The sequence below is a fragment of the Microtus oregoni genome, unplaced genomic scaffold (genome assembly GCF_018167655.1).
Source record: "Microtus oregoni isolate MIOR12 unplaced genomic scaffold, Mior012 000071F_ref0000514, whole genome shotgun sequence".
NCBI lineage: Eukaryota > Metazoa > Chordata > Mammalia > Rodentia > Cricetidae > Microtus > Microtus oregoni.
This window is the reverse complement of record NW_024543978.1, coordinates 125,667-141,875: the sequence shown is the minus strand read 5'-3', so window position 1 is coordinate 141,875 and position 16,209 is coordinate 125,667. Positions and strand designations below refer to the sequence as shown.

The 16,209-nt window shown below is 46.4% G+C and overlaps 1 protein-coding gene across 3 annotated transcripts in view; it reads left to right on the top strand.

Moving 5' to 3' along the window:
• Positions 1–16,209, top strand: part of Myt1 (myelin transcription factor 1) — a 59,580-nt gene that overhangs the window by 25,198 nt on the left and 18,173 nt on the right. For all 3 annotated transcript variants that reach the window (XM_041641800.1, XM_041641799.1, XM_041641798.1), the window contains exons 5-14: positions 2,574–2,636; positions 3,328–3,575; positions 4,699–5,586; positions 7,025–7,159; positions 7,586–7,676; positions 8,715–8,828; positions 10,682–10,896; positions 12,306–12,430; positions 13,118–13,390; positions 15,766–15,920. In XM_041641800.1, the coding sequence (XP_041497734.1) occupies positions 2,574–2,636; positions 3,328–3,575; positions 4,699–5,586; positions 7,025–7,159; positions 7,586–7,676; positions 8,715–8,828; positions 10,682–10,896; positions 12,306–12,430; positions 13,118–13,390; positions 15,766–15,920 (2,307 nt within the window). The remainder of the gene's footprint in view (positions 1–2,573; positions 2,637–3,327; positions 3,576–4,698; positions 5,587–7,024; positions 7,160–7,585; positions 7,677–8,714; positions 8,829–10,681; positions 10,897–12,305; positions 12,431–13,117; positions 13,391–15,765; positions 15,921–16,209) is intronic.

Here is a 16,209-nt window from a genome sequence, read left to right as displayed (position 1 = left end):
CTCTCTATAAGTTTCCTGTGTCCTGAATTTAACACTAGTTCTTAGGATAAGAACTATATTTAATGGTTTTCCTTCAACATTCTTGGAGGAAATGTCATATACTCCAGCTTGTATTTTCGTGGAGTTCAGCATCCATTACAGAGCATCAGAGAGGTTCTCCTGAGGAGGGAGCTGGAAGAGGGCTGAGATCAATAGCTTAGAGACATATCAGTGGGCTTGTTAGGGTTGTACTAATGTACCCTGCAACTCAACCTTTATTTATGTGGGGTCCTTCCTCTTTGAACCAGTTCTTTCCCAGAGGACAGGTGAGTACAAGACTCCTAACCCTCATGGTTGGGGAGGGAGTCAATTCTTTTAAAAGGGGAGTAGTTAGAGCATGGTGCTCCAATCTGGGATTTAGATTGTCTCCAAAATTGGGTTTCTAGATGTCTGTGACTTGTGTTTGAACCCTTTAGAGCTGCATCTAAAATACCTATTGAGAGGTAGCCATCAGTCAGCCCTCGGCTCCTCACCTGTTCCATCTCCTTGTGTCTCTGATCCTGGCTTTATTTACATAGGATCCAAGACCAGACTTTGGGGTTTAGGGACTTTGCCTTTGAGTGCTTATGAGCACACACAAGCATCTATGTCTGCCTGTGAACTGCTATGATTGTCTAAGAGCACATATGAACACTTACGACTGTGTAAGGACAAATGGGCATTAAGTGTCAGAGAAAGGATCACTTTGACTTTGGCTTTTCTCCTGCTGTGTAGAGGACTCAGGAGACCTGGAGTCCTTATCAATAACTTAACTTCTGCTCAGCCCTAGGAGTTAAAATGCATTAATAGATGGTAGTGTACATGAATCCTCAGTGTGCTCTAAGATGGTCAAAGATTCTCACATATTCTTATAAGGGGGCATTGATGCTAATGTGTACTCCTGGGTGCTCTTGTGTGCTCACAGATTATCCTAGGAGGCTCAAGACTGATGGATGCTTCCATTACAGTGTCTGGAGGTCCTGGCTGGATCTCATCTGCTTGATGTTTCCTGTTTCTATGCCTAAGGAGTGTCTAGTTCTGTCTAGATGGCCTTGCCAGCTTTATGTACTTGGGCTCAGAGCTGGGTGGGAAGGTGCAGGCCCACCTGGTTGGGGACCTTTTCTGTACTTTCCTGAGTTGGGTACCAGAGTACCTTGGAGCAAGTGGGACAGGGACAGTGCCAGTGTCCCACAGGCCTACACAGCAGCTGTTGCCTAATTACCTATTTAACTAAGTGATTAATTGCCTAATTGGGACCTCAGCTTCAGATCCCAGCACAAGAAATTGTTTGTGAAAATTCTTAAAGATAGTTCTTAAGAAAGTGAAAGCAGACGTGAGCTGGTTTTTACAATGGGTTGGTCAGGTGCAGCAATAATTTCCCATCTGGAAAATAAAATACCTTCTGCTTTTTCCTCCTGGAAACTATCAGGGCTATCCAGACAGAGGCGGACACCCTTCCATAGGTCCCAAGAGCCACTCCCTATCTGCCTCCTTTTGAAGACTTTGGGAAGATGCGCCACATTTTAGGAGAACCAATACTGACTCTAGATAAGAACTCTGGTCCACAATAGCAATTCTGTTAGAAATGTGTAGTCTCCACTTTGGGACAGGTTCTGCTCCCCCACAAAGGGCTGAGGTCTTAAACATTCCCTTACATGGCCTCACGGACCATCTCGCTGGTCTACAGTACCATGAATTAGTAGTGGCTTCTTGTACAGAACCCTGAGCTGTGGTGGACCCTCACCTCTCATACCACATAGGGTATTTGCCCTTATAGCTGCTCTAACCTGAGTATTCCTGTGGGCCTCTTGGTTGGGTGGTCTGGTCTGTGTTAATGCTCATGTTTAGAAGTTTTCACTGGTTTGGTAATGTGGATGGCTGGAGGTGAGGAACTCCAGAGGTTCTCACTTCTGTCCTCTTGTACTTACCATTCTGGAATGGGGCAGGGCCTGTCCTTCTCAGTACAGACAACAAGTTTTCTACCAGGTAGGATGGGCATCTATTAGAACATTAGCCCCCTGACTTCCTTTCCTATGTGGAGACAGAGACCCACACTAGGCAGTGGGTACTGGAGCAGGGTCACTCCTACAAGCTGTGGTTCTGGTTTGGGCCACACAGTTTCCTTTCTCACTGGCAGCCCCAGTCCTGCTTGGTAAAAAGGGAATACAAACTATAGGTCTGGATGCCAAGGCACGAGCACCAGTGATGAACATGGAGAAGTCCAAATTCCGTGCTGTGAACTTGGGCCAGACAAGCCATGAGAGAGGGGTACATGTATCCCAAGTCTCCTGAATGCTGGTGGAAGTTGATGGAAGGCCTGTGATGGGAAAATGAAATCATCCAATAGATGCTTGAATCTTATATGTACAGATCTTTAATTAAACACATTCATAAAGTTCTAACTAACTATTCATTTGTTCAAATGGGCTGAGTTATTTCATTAATTTTTACTAAACTACCATCTTGGGATGAGCCTTTTGGAGAGCCTTTCTTGCTCTTGAGAGTGAGACCCAGGTTTTAATACCTAAGGTGATCTCTTCTACTTCTCCCTCCAGCTGTCCTACCCCAGGGTGTACTGGTTCAGGACATGTTCGGGGAAAGTACTCCAGACATCGAAGGTAAGATCCACCAGTAGCCTCAAAGGTCCCCAGGAAGGAGGTTTGGGGTTCTCTTCCCAAATCTGGGTTCTTTGGTGGATTAAAAACTTTCTGTTTTGTCTGTGACTGCTGAGGCCAGGCTGATCTGACCCTTCTAAGCTCTAGTGTCCTCCTACTGGTCTGTGCTCCTCTTGTATCTTCACTGAGGTGAGCCTGGCCATGAGGGGTGGTAGATTACCTGTCCTTGGCACCTTTGTTTTTCCAGAGGGGCTACTTCAGGACTTGGGTATATTTGTATGGCAGACTGAAAGCAGGACTTGTGCACATAGAGAGATAGCATAAGCAACATCTGTCACTATAGTCATTCCCTGTGATCAGCTAGGTTTCCAAGGGAACATTCCTGGGTGGGTATAAGTGTGGAGGGCTGAAGGTGGACGCTTGGGGTACATGTGGGATGGTGGTTTGATCTAAGGAATGGAATCGAGAGTAGCAGTCTAGGCTAGTGGGGCCTAAGTCCTCATTCCATTTGTGGACTTGACTCACTGTAATATAATTTAAAACACAAATACTTTATTAGATGTAAAAATTTATATACATTAGCATTTGAGGCTTCCATCTGAGAATGGCTATAGAAGGAGGGACCCTTAGAATGTTCTCCTGAATGCCTCAGGGAACTGGCCTGGCTCTTGGCATCACCAATTTTCCCTTTCAGCTTACAGAGTTGCCCTCTCGCCAAGAAGAGAAAACTGGAGGATGCTGAGGCTGAGCACCTGGTATCCAAAAGGAAGTCACACCCTCTGAGGCTGGCTCTGGATGAAGGCTACCGAATGGACAGTGATGGCAGTGAGGATGCCGAGGTGAAGGACGCCTCTGTTTCGGATGAATCAGAAGGACCCCTGGAGGAGGCGGAGGCTGAGATGTCAGGACAGGAGGAGATTCATCACCCCCAGCCAGCTGAAGGTACTATGTTGCTCTTTCTCTTTTGGATAAAGGCTGCTTAGTGTGGCCCTGGAGAATTGCAGCCTGCAGCGGGAGGGGGTAGGGGAAGCTCAACTCAGTGCAGAAAGCTGTCTTGAGAACAAGGAATGTCTTGTCCTGACAAGTGCAGCTTCCTGGAAAAGGGGCCTGCCCAGGATGGGTGTGTGGGTGTGGGGCAGTGTAGCGTGTGTGAACGCTGTGAGCAGGGGAGTGAAGGGAAGGTGGATCTGGCACTCCCATGAACTCTCAAAAGTTTAATTCTGAGGCATGTCTCCATGTGTGTGAGAAATAAAGACAGATAATACATGCTGTGTCTCTGTCTGTGAGAGGCTCTTAGACAGAGCCCACACTGCCTGGCCCCTGAGAGCTGACTGATTGGGTTAGATTTAGTTTGGATTTACAAGGGCAGGTACTGAGGAAATACTTCAGCTTAAGATAAATCAGGCCTCCGAAGGAGGGTTTGTCTTAGAAGCCAAGAGAGTAAAGGAGGCAGCCGAGGGTCCTGTGTCTTCCCAAGCTGCTAGAATCAACTGACTTTGAACCACTGAGACAGAGTATTCCCATATTTTTGAAGCAATCCATAGTAAGCCCTCACTGGCTTCCTTTTTGGGACTCAAGTGAGTGCATGGGCCATGGAATCAAGTGAGTTTGTGTTCCAGGCAAAAAAGACCCCCAGCTCACCTGCTTCTTGGGATAGTATATGACAATGCTGGCTCCTATTGTTGCTAAGAATACTGGTTCACGAGTTCCACAGGACCGGCATGTAGAGAAGATCTGTTACTCTGTTTAAAAGATTTAAATTAATTTCCTTTAAAAATATGTGATTTTTCAATTATGAAATGACTTCTCATCTGATTTTACTCTTTAAGTTCCATTATATAAAATGAAGATCTATCTGATTTAAGAAAATAAATGATAGAAGAGGAACATGAATTAAAAAATATTAAAGCAATCTTAAGCTAAATTATTTCCCCCTGATTTTTGGATCCAGGTGGAAGGCTGGCAGGTGGGATAGGTGGAAGGATGACTACTGTTGGGAAGAGAAACCTGGAAACATTCCCCCATGCTCTCTTCTGGCCCTCATGGTGTTTCTTGTTTTATGCAGGAAAAAGCCTCATCAAATCCCATTTTGGATCCAACTCCACAAGTAGCTCTTCTGGCTTCTCCAAAGGAAGCTACAGCAGCTACCAGGGAATCATCGCAACTTCCCTTCTAAATCTGGGCCGAATTGCTGAAGAGACCCTTGTGCAGGAGGATTCAGTCCCAGTAGCTAAGTTGGGCCCCACTGCTGTTCATCAGCTTCAGGATGAGGCTGCAATGGGGGCCAGCAATGATGAAGCTGAAAAGGACCTCTTTATACAGCCAGAGGATGTGGAGGAGGTCATTGAAGTCACCAGTGAACGTTCCCAAGAGCCATGCCCCCAGTCTCTGGAGGATATGGTTAGTGAAGAGTCAAACAAGCAGAAAGGTGTCCTAGGTCATGAGGAGGAGGGAGAGGATGAGGAGGAGGATGAAGAAGAAGAGGAGGAGGAAGAGGAGGAAGGAGAAGAGGTAGAGGAGGAAGATGAAGAGGAAGAAGAGGAGGAAGAAGAGGAGGAGGAAGAAGAGGAGGAAGAAGCAACTCCAAATGTGATCTTTGGGGAAAACACTCCCCCTACCTCTGCCCAGAAGCCTTCCTCTGAGTTCCGAGGCCCAGAGCTATCCAGTCCCAAGCCTGAGTATTCAGTCATTGTGGAGGTCCGTTCTGATGATGACAAGGATGAAGACTCACATTCCCAGAAGTCAGCAGTCACAGATGAGTCAGAGATGTATGACATGATGACCCGTGGGAATCTGGGCCTTCTGGAGCAGGCCATCGCCCTGAAGGCTGAGCAGGTGCATGCTGTCTGTGAGCCAGGCTGCCTGCCTGCTGAGCAGGGCCATCTGGGCCCAGGAGAGCCAGGGAAGGTGGCAAAGCCCCTGGATGTGGTGAGGAAGAGCTGCTACAGCAAAGGTAGGTTAAAGTGGCCTGCTCTGATCACCTGCTCTGTCATCCCATTACAAGGGACATAACTTTGACTGAGGGTGAAGATGAAGGCTTGGGAGAAACATAGCTTGAAGCCCTTATTGGCTAGGGTGGAAGGAAAATTGAAAAATATTTGAGGGCAAATAACCTCAGAACTTGGGTCAAAGATTGAGGATATGGGCTTATACTGTTTCATGTACGGTGACCTGGAGAGACACATGAGCTGAGATGCCTGGGAAGGGGCTAAATAGGAGAGAGCAAGGAAGGCAGGAGGGCTGATAACCCAACTACTCTGCCACTCTGATTGTCCGGGGACAGAACCTGATACTTGATGACTTCAAACCTTGAAAGCTGTTGCTTGAACCCATATTTGATCATCCTGATCACCTTCTCCATGGAGTTAGGACCTTCATGCTGACTTGAGACACATCTCCCCTGCTCCTCTGAGGTCACAGCCTATTGCTAGTTCTGCACTGTACTTGGATTTCTCTCTGAAGTCTGGGTTTAGGGGCAGAATCACCTAGCTTCTCTGAGTAGTTGATGTTTAGGAGAGGGTATTCAGGCTGGGCAAGTGGAAGTGATTTTGTCTGGATTGATATAAAAGAGAGGCTGGAACCTGAAATCAGATCTAAGGACTGGACTTTGACATCTAAGGATGGACTTAGTACCAGATCTGTAGGGTGGGATGGCCATGTGCTTCTTGCTACCTACTTATCTCAAGTGCCTTCTTGGCCCAGAGCAGGTGTGTGGAGCTTCTCCCCAGGCACCTTTAGACTATGGAAATATATACATGTTGACATGTGGAGAGATAGACATTAAGATTGTTGGAGTCAGACGGGTATCGGGCACAGGGTTGAGTCCCTCAGGATATCACCGCTTCCCTGGATTGGTAGAAATATGACTTCCTACCCATTTGAACTTGGAGAGACTGAGCAGGCCTTCTTTCTTCTGCTGGATTTCTGAGCTTGGTTCTGGCATCTATCAAAAAGATGCTTCTTTGAGACATCGTGAGGACCCTCCATTTCCTTCTGATCTCCACACTTAGTAACCAACACAGGCCTGTAGGGGTGAGGTTGGCAGCTGAAATCTGGAGTTTAAATTTCTGATCAGATATTTATTAGTGATACAGCTTTGGATAATTTGTGACCTCTGTCATCTTCATCTTGCCAAGCCTCAAGCAGTCCTTTTCTCGGGGGTGTTGATAGATACTTTACCTTCAAGGCTTACACAGGGCCTACATCCAGCTACTGTCTATCCTGCTATATGGGGTGGAAAGGGCACTCCTTGGGCTTTGGAGAAGTTTTTCTAGTGCTGGCTCACTGTCAGCCCCTGTCTTTCTTCAATCAGTAAAAGTGGAGACAGGAATTGACCCTACCTCTCCTTTTCCAGTTTCTTGGCTTTGCATAATCTGTCCTATGTGTTTTAGATCCTTCCAGGGTGGAGAAGCGTGAGATCAAGTGTCCGACACCTGGCTGTGATGGCACTGGGCATGTTACTGGGTTGTATCCTCATCACCGTAGCCTGTCTGGCTGTCCCCACAAGGATAGAATCCCTCCAGAGAGTGAGTAGCTCCATGCATGGTTATCCCAAGGATTAAAGCTCAGGGTCCTGTGATACAAGACAGGGGACAGTCTGCTCAAGAGTTCACCTTCAGATACCAGCCTGACTCAGAAGACTAAATAAATACATACTGTGGGAGGCATTGTCTGTATTGCTTGAGCTGGGAAGGGGGAGGCTTAGGATGTGGATGTCTGTCCTTATTCTTAGGCTAGAAGTAGAATTATGAAAGTTAAGTTCAGAGTTGTGGATCAGAAATTAGAGTCTAGTTTCTTCTATGGGAGGCAGGGTCCAAGTGGGAAGGGCATGCTTGACTGCGTCCTACCTAAACTGCTGCAGTCTTTACACAGAACTTCTGCACCTTCTTTGAGCTGTTCTCTATTATAGTCATGCCTGCTCTCATTATTTGTTCTCCCTGGTTCTCTTACAGTCTTGGCCATGCATGAAAATGTGCTGAAGTGCCCCACGCCTGGCTGCACGGGCCAAGGCCATGTGAACAGCAACCGCAATACCCACAGAAGGTAGTGAATTGAGCTGGGACATGGTAGGGAATTAGAGCTGGGCCTGTAGCATATGTCCCTGCCTGGGCCTCAAGCCCTTATCTGGGATGGCCTCTGGACAGACATATCTCCCTGCTTTGGCAGGTGGCAGCTGAAGGGGTGGCCATTCACTTGTGTTGCTGCAAGTGCCCTGTGAATGGAGGTGATCATACGAGAAGTCTGATACTGTTGTGATGAGAGAAAGTGGAGACCATGTCTTGCCCATTTTCAGAAAACCTGTGCATACTAACTCTTGCTCATGGGTGAAAGGAAAAACTTGAACATCAATAGGAAGGCCAATGCCCAGAGTTATTTTGAGGGAGTGGTGAGATCAGGTAGACACGGGGCTTCCAGACTACTGTCCAGATCTATTTGTTGTCTTATCTTACTCAGGAGGGGACAGGCCATGCCACACCAAGAGTGTTTTCAGGCTTGGTAAAGTCTGTCTGGGCCCTAGCAGTTATGTGTTTAGTTGGGCGGAATACCTGGGCTTTAGAGACCACTTTGTTGGAAAATAGTCTGTGTTCCTTAGAGATGTGCTGGCCCAGACGCTGGTAGCTGAGCTCACAGTAGATCCTGGGGAGGGTGAGCATACTCCAGGGCAGTACCTAGGTTGTGGTCTGAGAATAGCCTTTGGTTTCCCTGAGATATCCTATAGAATATGTAGGCATGATTCTAGAATCCAGTCCAGGCACTGTAAAGAGCAGAGGAGAGAGATGAGGAAGAAGAGGGAGAAGAAGAAGAAGAGGGCAGTTTGTAGAACTTTAGGGTATATTTCATTTTCTGTGAATTATCCCAAAAGAAATGGCCCCGAGAAGTTTGTCCTTTGTGGGGTCAGGACAGATCTGGACAGATAATCTGTCCTGTAGAAATGACAGATGTGTTACTGGCTCTGGGCCTTATGTGCCTAGAGATCTTATATCTGAATGGTGTTGCTCCCAGGATCACATATTTGGCAACCTGGCACAAGCATGTCTTGGAGGAAAAAGGCTCAGATGTCTCTCCTTTTCCTTCCTCTAGTTTGTCTGGGTGTCCCATTGCTGCTGCTGAAAAATTAGCCAAATCTCATGAGAAGCAGCAACTGCAGACAGGAGATCCTCCCAAAAATAACTCCAATTCAGATCGGATCCTCAGGTGGGTGAGATAAGCTACTAAACTGAAGGAGTGTCAGCAGGGACTTCAATGTTAGGGCTTTGTGTTGTGTGTGTGTGCCTCTTGGCTCACAGGGCACATCTTTTGCACTTAAAGAGCCTCGTTCAAGGTGCAAACAGCTGCCTGACCTTAGCTATTCTAAGACAGCTGATATAGTCAGTGAAACTATTCAGGGTTAGTATGTGAAGATAGCACAGTGCACCAGTTGAGGACCTCACTATAGGGGGAACACCTAGTTGTCCTTATGTCTCCCCACTTCAGAATGGATCCTATCCTAGGACAGAGGGAAGGAGGGCACAGGACTTGCTCCCCTGAGTGCTGCCTCCTGTGTGTACTAAGCATCTGAGACAACAGCAGACATTGGTGCATGTAGGTGTGTGCATGTCTTTATATATGTACACCTGTATGGAAAAGTTTACACATGGATTCAAGTGCATGTGTGTGCATGCTATCATTAGGGGCCTTCTGAGAGAGCAATCAGAACATATCTGCTTAGTGACTTTCCATATAGTTAACCTTGGAAATAAGGTTACAAATAAGGTCAGAGGCTTGGGGTCATGTCCAAGACACCATTTCTAGATGGCTTGTCTTCAGAGACTTCTTTGAAGTCAACTATAGTCCCATGCTGGGGCTGGAGGCTCATTTGAGTCACTGAGAGTACACTGTCATTTTTGGTCCTCTCTAGCAAGATACACAGCTCTCCATTTTCCTTAAAATGTAGAACTCACAACTCATTCTCTCTGTTCCTTGGACTTCTGTTCCATGTTTCTCTTCTCATACATAGTGTGGGAGACAGGACCATGTACTTAGCAAAGTCTGACTTGGTACTATTGCCACCTTGCAAGACCCCTGACCACAGGCTTCCTTCTTGGCTGCTTTCCTTGGCAGTGCCATACCCTGGTCATTCCCTGGCCCATTCCAGAGGGACCTTCAGTCACAAACCACAGCTCAGGGGGGATAGGGACTTACTTTTCTACTTTGTGGAGTATCTGTGTCCCATCCATAGACACCTTTGACATGGTAGGTTCCAGGTAGCATAGGTGTTTATCTTATTTGTTCTTCCTTCCAGTTTCTTGCCAGTTGCCAGATAATCCTTTCACCAAAGAGTGACACCAATGTAGAGGTCAAATTAAATGTCTCCTTGCTGGTGTCAGACGGTCTTGCTCTTGCAACTTCACCAAGAGTTGCTGAGCCCAGTGTCCAGCCTAAGATTCACTCCCTAACAGGGCCCTCCACCAGTGCTCCAATGTGATCACCACAGGAACATAAGAGTGGTCTTACAGTATCAACCTGCTGGTTCTCTCCTTATGCCACATTTAAGTGTTTGAGGTCCTCACCATCATTCCCAAGTACCACAGATCACTGAAGTCACTGCTTATTCTCTACAGGAACAAGGAGAGTTAGGGCACTTGTTGGAGCTCTCGTCCCCCTTCCATTTCCCCTCCATTCTAAGCTTCCTGTTTAGAAACACACTTATTGTGTGGCTGAACTCTTGGATCCTGCTCTATTACAGTTTGAGGAAAGTTTAGACTTGCTACTTTGACGTACTATTAGCATGAAAACACTCTATTTCTTTTGGGTTCTATTGTTCCCTCCTTGTAGGCAACTATTAACACTGATTATAAGCCTATTTCTGGGGCCTGTCACCCTGGGAGGCAGAAATCTAGCCAAAAATTAGGGGCAGGGTTTTGGGTGTGTGTTGTGTATCTCCCTGTGTTTTCCTTATCACCTGGCTGCATGAAGTCCCGGCTTGGGCACTGGAGGGTGGGGGGAGAGGTGGCGTGGGGTCTCTGGGTCTCAACCTCACAGGCTCTGCGTCTCTCTCTCACACCCAGGCCCATGTGCTTTGTGAAGGAGCTGGAGGTTCCTCCTTATGGGAGCTACCGACCCAGTGTGGCTCCCGCCACGCCCAGGGCCAACTTGGCCAAGGAGCTGGAGAAGTTCTCCAAAGTCACCTTTGACTACGCAAGTTTTGATGCTCAGGTTTTTGGCAAACGTATGCTTGCCCCAAAGATTCAGACCAACGAAACCTCACCCAAAGCCTTCCAATGTAAGTCGAGGAGAATTGTTTAATGTCTCCCCTCTCACATTGCTCCTGAGGGACAGTGGGGGAGGAATTTTCTTGGGAGTTCGGAGGGACAGGGTGTGGGCCTGAGTCCTCACCACTTCTTTACCTGCCCCAATGGGCCGGTTATGGCATCCTTAGGGCCTACATCTTACTTTTCCATGTTTACACTGAACCTTTATGTGTTTTCTAATTATTTATGAAGAAAATCATGGGTCTGTTATGGGTGTGTGTGGCCAGAGGTTTGAGAATTACTTCACTAATGTGATCTGCCCTAGGGTGTCCACTTCCAGCAATACCTCTAAGGAGAATCCAACAGAATAGGGTGGTAATGTGCCAAGAAGCTTCTTGGTCGAATAGGGACCATCTTACTGGAAATGGTATTGTCTGTGACATTAGCCACACATTTCAAGGTCAATTTTATTGAAAAAAGTAGTTTCTGGAAACATTCTAGAACAATCATCCCTGGCTTTTCTTGCCACTTACCTCACTTCTTTGTGGTTAACCTTGGAAAAACATGAAAGATAGAAAAGTATCCTGTGCCCTAGAGGGATCTTGACTTTTCCCAGTTGCTCTTGTCAAATCCACAGACAGCAGGAACAAGTTTCCAAGTTATTAGGATTACAGTTCTTAGGGTTGGTGGCCCTTGGGATGAGATTTTTTTTCTGGACTCCAGCAGATTCTGCTGGCCATGCTCAAGTGTCTCAAAGCATATTCACTTGCTTAGAAGCTGTGATGGCATTGCTGGGGAGGGACTCAAAATGAGTTTTCCACTTGTCTGAATCTTTCTGGAAATACCAGTGATTTCTTGGTTACTTACAATATCACTTCTGAGAATGATTTTAAAGCTACAGCATAATTGATTATTAGGAAAGATAACACTATATCTTCATTTATGGTATCCTACTTATGCCTTGTTGCTTTATTAAGGTAGCAAAAATTATTAGGAACATAAAGTCACCAAAAGTGTAGCAGCATCTTATGATACGATGGGACAAAATTTTCTGTGTGTATGGTATTCCAAATACGTATCCTATCTACAGAATTATTTAGACTCTAAGTATTTGTTGATGGACAAAATATTTGCTTGTTTGAAATTACCAAGTCTGTTGAGTATATTTCTAGAATTTTATTATTTCTGCCCATACTTTCTTTTATCATATCAGAAATGAGATGCCTCTTTAGTCCTGGAGACAAGAGCAGTAGGAAGAGTGTGTGATGATGTGAGAACGCTATGCCTTGACTCCTAGCTCTCTCCCCACTTATTGCTGCCTCTGTCTAAGTCTGTGCAGTCTGGGCTGTTCCCTTTTAGCTTTCAACCTTTACCCAAATCACCTCCTTCAGATGCATTCCCACTTCCCAGTGACTTTATGAGAGTATTTTATCTTCTCCAGGCTTCGATTACTCTCATGATGCTGAGGCTGCACACATGGCTGCCACTGCCATTCTGAACCTCTCCACTCGATGCTGGGAGATGCCAGAGAACCTCAGCACAAAGCCACAGGACCTCCCCAGCAAGGTGAGCACACCCTTCTGAAGCCCTTAGGGGAGAGAAGATTAGAAACAGTTTATACTGAGAAATTTACAGTAAGGAAAAGGCTGGTGCCAAGAGCAACTGGGAACTAGTTGATGTTTATTTTAAAATATTATGCACGTATGTGTGTGCCTGCATGAGTCTATGTGCATCATGTGTGTGCAGGTGCTCAGAGCAAGAGGACATCAAATACCTTTGAACTGGAGTTATAAGCTATTGTGAGCTGCTTCATATAGGTGCTGGGAATTGAACTAAACCTGATTCTCTGCGAAAGTAATACACGCTTTTAATCACTGAGACATCTCTCTATCCCTTAGTTGGTATTTTTTTTTATTACTTTTAGCCCCTCTGATCATGGCCCAGGTAATCCAAAAAAGTAGATGAGTGACCATGAAAAGAGTTGGAGTGCTGTGCAACTCAAGGTCAGGCTAATGCCATGTCCTGTGTTCTCTTCTGGAAGCTGGTAGTAACTGACATATCTTGGAGTAAGGGACTTGTTCTCACTTAAGCTTGTGGTGGTTTCAAGAGGTTGACTTCCTAATCTGCAGAGGAGAGTGGGACTGTAGGGCTTCTTCACGTGAAGTGAGGATGTGGTTCTTTTCTCTCAGCAGATCACATTCTCAGGAAGGGGCTCAGTTCGCCAACCCATATTCTTAACCTTCGTATTTACAGGCTGTGGACATTGAGGTAGATGAAAATGGAACTCTGGACTTGAGCATGCACAAGCATCGCAAGCGGGAAAGCAGCACTTTCCCCAGCAGTGGCAGTTGCGGTAGCAGCCCTGGTGTCAAGTCTCCTGATGTCTCTCAGCGCCAGAGCACTACCAGTGCCCCCAGCAGCTCCATGACCTCACCCCAGTCCAGCCAGGCATCCCGCCAGGATGAGTGGGACCGTCCCCTAGACTACACCAAACCCAGCCGTCTTCGCGAGGAAGAGCCTGAGGAGGTTGGTGCCAGGGCCCCGTGTGTAGCCTGAGTGTAGGCTTACAGTTGCTTTCAGGGCTACTGTGAACACTGTTTTCTTCTTAGATATCTTTTCCTTGCAAGGTTCACATAGAGACCCCTAGATCTGTCTCTTTTCACACAGGATTCTTCATCTTCAGAGCATCTGAAATTCAGGTTACAGTCTCCACCAAAGGTTTCACCTGCACTGTTCAGTCTTGTTCCATAAAGAGGGTGGGTCCTCTGACCTCGTAGAATTTAGTGGCTAGCAACAATGTAGACTTTACAAAGAGGAGAGGGATGTCTCATATTTCTTGGAGATGATTAGGGAAAATCTTGTTTCCTTCATTTTGTGAGCTTTTCATCAAAAGCTTAGCTCTGGTCTCCCCAGGCTGCATTGCTCCCCTTCCCCAGCATATTCCATCAAACACAGTTGCTGTCCAGAGTTGTTTGATGCCTGGTTCCTTGGACTAGGGCAGTGAGGAATTCCTGACACAGGGGCATTGGGCTTGGGAGTCCTTGTGGTGGGCAATGGCCTGAATCCCCAAGAGCATGACTGACTGGTGAGAGAGGTAGTAACTTGAATCAGAGTCTCAGTTGGAGTATTCCCTTTCCTATTGTTCTACACCTGAGTATAAAATGTGTGGTCTAAGGTGTGTTTCTCCATCCTACTAGGATGCTTCCTAAGAAACACTCTGGACAAACTGTGAGATAAACAGTCTCCACTTTCTGGAGGGACTCTCTGGAGGGAGTAAGACCATATAACTCTAGGATGTTGGTGAGGTAGTCTCCTCTTGCCCCTGGCAATCTACTAGCCTGTAAGTTAGTCCCCATTTCAAACCCTTTTTCACCTTGGGTAAAACTTAGGATTGCTCCATTTTGGGTGGGATAGACTGGGCTCCTGGTCTAGTTAACAGCCCCCATGGGTCTCACTAATGGAGCCCTGGAGTGAGCACTCATGGTAGGGAAGTACACATCTATCTGACTCTGTGGAAACCAAATCATTCTTGCACCCGACAGGAGCCCTAGTAGAAGCAGGGGTGCCCTCTATGTAGTATCTGCACCATCTTCTCTCTTTCTTGGGCCTAGATCTTTGCAAGATTCATGCTTTACTTCCAGGGTTAAGTTGTTCCCTGGTCTGCTAAACATAACTTCTCAACTTCTTTCTTAGGTTGTGGGTTGGTGGATGTTTTGGTACTCCCACCTGCCTTTTCCTTAACTCTAGTTCAGCTCTGGTCTTTTTATTATATTACATCAGCATATCCTCTTGAAACATCATTGTCTTCCCTGGAATGAGCTGCCATTTGTAGTGGGATTTCCGAGGTCCTAAGATCTACCTGAGGCCTGTCCCGTGCCCCATCGGCAGCCTTTGCCAATTGTCCACAAACCTTTCCTCGCCCAACATTTCCTAGTCATATTTAACCCCCAAAAGCTCTTAGGGTAGGCCTTCCCCATCCCTCTCCCTCTGCCCTGAATTCCTTACTTAGACCCTCCTCCTTACTTCAGTCCTGCCCAAAGGCTCACCAATTTTGATAGCAACTGTCCTGAGCCCCTTTTGTCCAGGGCCTCTATTTCCTGGCTTTACTGACCTTGAAGACTTGTCTTAGTGTGTCCTTCTGAGGACCTTTGACCAGTTGCTCAGGCAAACAAATCGCTATCCTAGAGCTTTGTTTAGTGACAAGAATCATAATAGCTACTGCAGGTCAGCTTCCCAGAGCTGCTTTGTGGACTGCGGTTTCACAAATTTCCACTTATTTGAGGGTGGCCTCATTTTAGATATAGAGCCTGAATAGCCTGTTAAAATCTATAGTAAGTTGGTACATCCCTAGAACGTCAAATCTGGTGTACTTGTCTTGCTAAAAGAAGTCAGTCTAAGGCTGTAGGACCCCTGACTTTCAATGGAAGAGCCACACCCATGAGTCTTTGGGTAGTCAGAAGATACCCACAGACCCACAGTTGAATTAGTAGTGTTTGTCAAGTGTCTGATCTGGCCAAGGCATCAGAGCGATCTCAAGCTTATTATGATTATCATTAAGCTACTAGTATGTTATCTAGCTTAGCTTTGGGATACATCAGCAACCTTATTTAGTGACTGCTGATAGTTGAGCTTTAAAAATACTGCATTCAGGTGTTCATTCAGTGGTAATTTGGTGGAGGTTGACCCAAGTCAAGTGTCCTGGCCTTCCTAGTGTGATCTTCTGTCTTGAGGTAGGAAGGCTTTCCTCCCTCTTTCATAAGGCAAAACATTTTATGGATGCTACTGAAGGGTCCCTCTTTGTTGCCCACTGTGTTGGATACCTGGCTTCCTTGCCGGTTGTTAAAATATTCCCTGCTGGTTTGTTTTTGTTTTTTTTTGTTTTTTTGTTTTTGTTTTTTCAGTCAGAGCCAGCAGCACATTCTTTTGCTTCTTCTGAAGCAGATGATCAGGAGGTGTCAGAAGAGAACTTTGAGGAGCGGAAGTACCCAGGGGAAGTCACCCTGACCAACTTTAAGCTGAAATTTCTTTCCAAGGACATAAAGAAGGAGCTTCTCACGTAAGTGCTGCTTTGGCAGATTGGCTTCCCAGGAATCTTGGGAAAGCAGGTCTGGTCCCAGAACTCAGCAACCACCTAGTTCCAGGTAGTTCACAGTGTCGTGTTTTCTGTCAGCTCTGCACTGAGGTGACTATGAACATGAACCTCTGAAAGCAATTAAGAACCAGGAAGCTCCTCTGGCCCTGCCCACAATACAGAATGGAATAGGGCAAGATGAGGATAGTAGTCACAGGCAGAGAGGTCCATAAACACCAGCTCTCGGCTCTGGCAGCTGCTGGACCTCAGACTG